A 3,968-nucleotide genomic window follows, 5' to 3' on the forward strand; every position below is an offset into this window, starting at 1 on the left:
CTCCCAGTGGTTTCTGCGGGAGGCTGTTGGGGGAGGGAAATGCACATTCCCAGTTTCTGCCTCCACCTGGGCTTAAGGTCAACAATCTGTTTGCTTTTGTTTGGGGCAGAACCACTGGACTTGCTGAATCTGCAGCTCTTGCTGCACTGGGGTTCCCACCATCCTGCACACCAGCTACTGGACAGATCTCCTTGCATGAGGGCCCCTAGCTGTCTCCCCTTGAAATCTGATTCTCTACACCAGCATCTTGTTCCCTCCGCTTCTGACGTCTTTGCCCAGGGGCCTGCTGGGAGCTGAGGATGCAAAACTTGGTTTGTGGCAAAGGGGAAAGCGGCTCCCAGCGCTCTGGCCGTGACTCCTGAGGGTCAGAGACCTTGCACGGAACACCAGCTTTCTCAGAGTGACACGGAGCCATGGAGACGGCTCTTGGACTTGGCCCACTCTCCTGCACCCGGATGTCTGCTCAGCACACCGAGGCGGACCCTGTCCCCTCCTTTCCCTGTTTGTCGACCACCACCCCAAACCACAGTGAAATCCCCAAGCGCTTTGGGCTCCTCCAGCCCTGATGCCGTCATTGGCTGAGCTACTTTAAGGCCACATCCCAGGACCCGGCTGTGTTAGAAAAGGAGTGGGACCAACGGGCAGACGATGTGAGCTCTAGTCCTGGACCTTCCATTTGCTACTTGCCTGGCTATGTGCAGTCCCTCTGCTTTTCCAGGTCTCTGTTTCCTCACCTGTACAATGGGTTTATGTACCTTCCCTGTCAACCCACAGAGTTGTGGTGAAGCTTACATGAGCTGGCAGATGTGAACGTGCTTATCCAATAGTAAGGGATGCACAAAGGCAAGGTAAGCTGCTACGTGAATGACAGTGAGGGCCAGGCCTAAGAAAAGGGGAAGCAGGCGATGTTGGCCTTTACTTTTCTTTCTGCCCACATTCTGGTCCCTTCCATACCAATGCCCATATGGATGGTCTAAGCCCAGAGGAGAAGTTAGGCATGTAAATTGCTGACCACATTAGTGTACATTCATTTAATGTACTACCTCCCTGGGGCATTTTAATTTTAAGTGAATGGAATGAGGGAAACACAAAGGAGGGAATTGATAATGCAGAAATACAGGTATGTGAGACCTGCGTGAATGGGAGTATTGGGGCAGGGAGGTCTCCCTGACACCTCCCAGATGGCCCTGCCTGGTCCACAGGACTCCATCAGGGAAGGGCAGTGCTCTTGTGGGCGGAGCTCTAGAGCCTTAGCCTAATGGCACGCCCCTTTCTCACGCTACGGAGAATGGGCAGTTGAGAAGTTTGGTGGAAACCTGGATCCGTGAGTGAGTGAGTTGGGGGGAATGCTGCCTCTGTGTTCTAAATGGCCTGCCAGGTGAGGAACCCACAGATGAATTGTTAACAGCGCTGCAGCCTTTTCTGGGAAGCTGTCAGCCCGCTCCCAGCCTCCAAGACTGCCCAGAGTGGAGGAGAAATGACTGCCCCACAGCTCCACAGAGGCAGAGATATTTCCGCCCCCGGTCCCTACGTGTCTCTTGCTGGCATTGCCCTCACCCCCATCCCCGTTCTGACTCTTTTCAGGAGAGTCCAGGGTCTCCACTTACACCCAGCCACACATGCCGCGCTCACGGGGAGCTGCTCACGGAACAAAGCTCTGTGGGCAGCAGTGCAGCCTGGAGGACGGGAGTACGACCTCTGAGAATCACAAAACCTGAAAAAATGCAGCTGGGCTCCTTACAGAAGTTGGTTTTCCAGACCTCTCCTCAGAACTTTATTAGATCTTTTGAAGCCAGGAGACAAATAAGAGCATATTTTCTTCAGCACATGGGGTCACCCCGGACTCGAGTCCCAATCCAGCAGTGTGGACCCCCCAGCCCTTCGTCTCCTGTGCTCATGACGTTGCAGTGCCCCCCTGCCAGCCTCTGCTTCTCCACAGCCTGAGCACCCCCTTCCACCAGAGGGCCTTCTCCTCCTCCAGAAGGGCGCTTTCCTCCTCCCACAGGGCCTTTTCTTCCCCCCACAGGGCCTTGTCCTCCTGAAGGAGGTGCCTGTCTCTTTCCCACAAGGCATTGTCCTCCTTCCAGAAGGCCTTATCTTCCTTCCAGAAGATTCGGTACTTTTTCCAAAAGGCTTTCTCTTCTTCCCAGAAAGATTTTTCCATTTCCCAGAAGGCTTTTTCCTCTTTCCAGAAGGTTTTCTCCTCTTCCCAGAAAGGTCTCTCGTCTTCCCAAATGCCCAAGATCTGGCCCCTGAAAGCGCAGATCTTGCCACGGAAATTCCACATCTCTTCCCTGAAGCCTTCCGTCTTCTCACGGAAGTGTCTCATCTCTTCCCGAAACACCGTTTCTTCCTGCATCTTGTGGATTAGTTTCTTCTGGCGAATGCTGGGTGAGGAGACCACCAGTGAGTGGAAGCAGGCAAGCTCCTTCCACTTACTCACCTTGAAGGGAAACATGGTCTTGGTCAGCCAGGATGGTGGCGTGACTGCGATGGAGGACAGGTCAGCTGGTCCAACCCTGTGGGGGCACCAGAGAGAACATGTCCCTTGAGTATCACATCCCAGAGCGCAAGCCCTGGGGTCTGTGCCATTACTGGGAATGATTTTTTAATCTTACAGTTTTTTTTTTTTACATATACATGTATCTATTCTTTTTCAAATTCTTTTCCCATTTAGGTTACTATAGAGTATTGAGTTTAGTTCCTTGTGCTATATAGTAGGTCCTTGTTCGTTACGTATTTTACGTATAGCAGTGTGTACATGTCAATCCCAAACTCCCAATCTAACCCTTCCCCTCACCCTTCCCCCCTGGTAACCATAAGTTCGTTCTCTAAGTCTGTGAGTCGGTTTCTGTTTTGTAAATAAGTTCATTTGTATCATTTTGTAAAGATTCCACATGTGAGCAATATCATATGATATTTCTCTTTCTCTGTCTGACTTACTTCACTTAGAATGATAATCTCTAGGTCCATCCATGTTTCTGCAAATGGCATTATTTCATTCTTTTTTATGGCTGGGTAATATTCCATTGTATATATGTACCACATCTTCTTTATCCATTCCTCTGTCGATGGACAGTTAGGTTGCTTCCATGTCTTGGCTATTGTAAACAGTGCTGCAGTGAACATTGGGGTGCATGTATCCTTTTGCACCATGTTTTTCTCTGGATATATGCCCAGAAGTGGGATTGCTGGGTCATACAGTAGCTCGTTTTTTAGTTTTTTAAGGAACCTCCATACTGGTCTCCATAGTGGCTGTATCAATTTACATTTCCACCAACAGTGTAAGAGGGTTCATTATTGGGACACTTTAACCATTGTTCTCTTTGTCCCCTTGGTGGCATTTGTGAGGGACAAGCTGTGGTAGAGAAAGACGCTGGCTGGTCATGGTTTTGCACTGAAGAGGTAGTCAGTACGTTCAAGCTCAAGGCTACTGAAATAATAGAATATCAAACAACAAGGACAATGGTTCTCAAACAGAGTGTCAGGACACACACGTGTGACATGATCACTTTAGAGGTGAGTCACAGTTTTGCTTTGCTTTTAAATAATCAAGTGCCACAGCCCGAAGTGATTTATTTGTGTTACGTCAACCAGAATACATCTGAGGTTTTGGCTTTCTCACTTGGGAATTGTTCATAACCTTCTGATTGTGTGTGCGCACAGCAGGGGGCCACACGTGTGCATATCTTCTGTTATAAGCCATGTGGGAAACAGAAGGTGAGACCCACAGACCTGGAGGAGTCGAGTTTAGTAGAAGAATCTATTTTGGGAACAGAAGTTTAAAACCAAAAGGTGAAAGATGACACTGAATGTTGGCTAGGATGTGGGAAAGAGGAATTCTCACATGGTAGCCAGTAATATTGAACAATAATGAGGACACATTATGACTCAGCTGCTCCACTCCCAGGTACATGCCCTGAGGGAACTTCTAAATTGTGTCCAGGTTACGTGTACAGGAATGTTCA

General features: G+C 49.3%; 1 protein-coding gene across 1 annotated transcript; it reads right to left on the minus strand.

The window, feature by feature from the left end:
* Window positions 1-1,878: 1,878 nt before the first annotated feature.
* On the minus strand, window positions 1,879-2,458 carry CCDC70 (coiled-coil domain containing 70). The gene has a single exon (XM_033843475.2). The coding sequence runs from the start codon at window positions 2,456-2,458 to the stop codon at window positions 1,895-1,897; it is 564 nt and encodes a 187-aa protein (XP_033699366.1). The 3' UTR covers window positions 1,879-1,894.
* Between the last annotated feature and the right edge of the window lie 1,510 nt (window positions 2,459-3,968).

Source organism: Tursiops truncatus, chromosome 18 (assembly GCF_011762595.2).
Source record: "Tursiops truncatus isolate mTurTru1 chromosome 18, mTurTru1.mat.Y, whole genome shotgun sequence".
Classification (NCBI taxonomy): Eukaryota; Metazoa; Chordata; class Mammalia; order Artiodactyla; family Delphinidae; genus Tursiops; species Tursiops truncatus.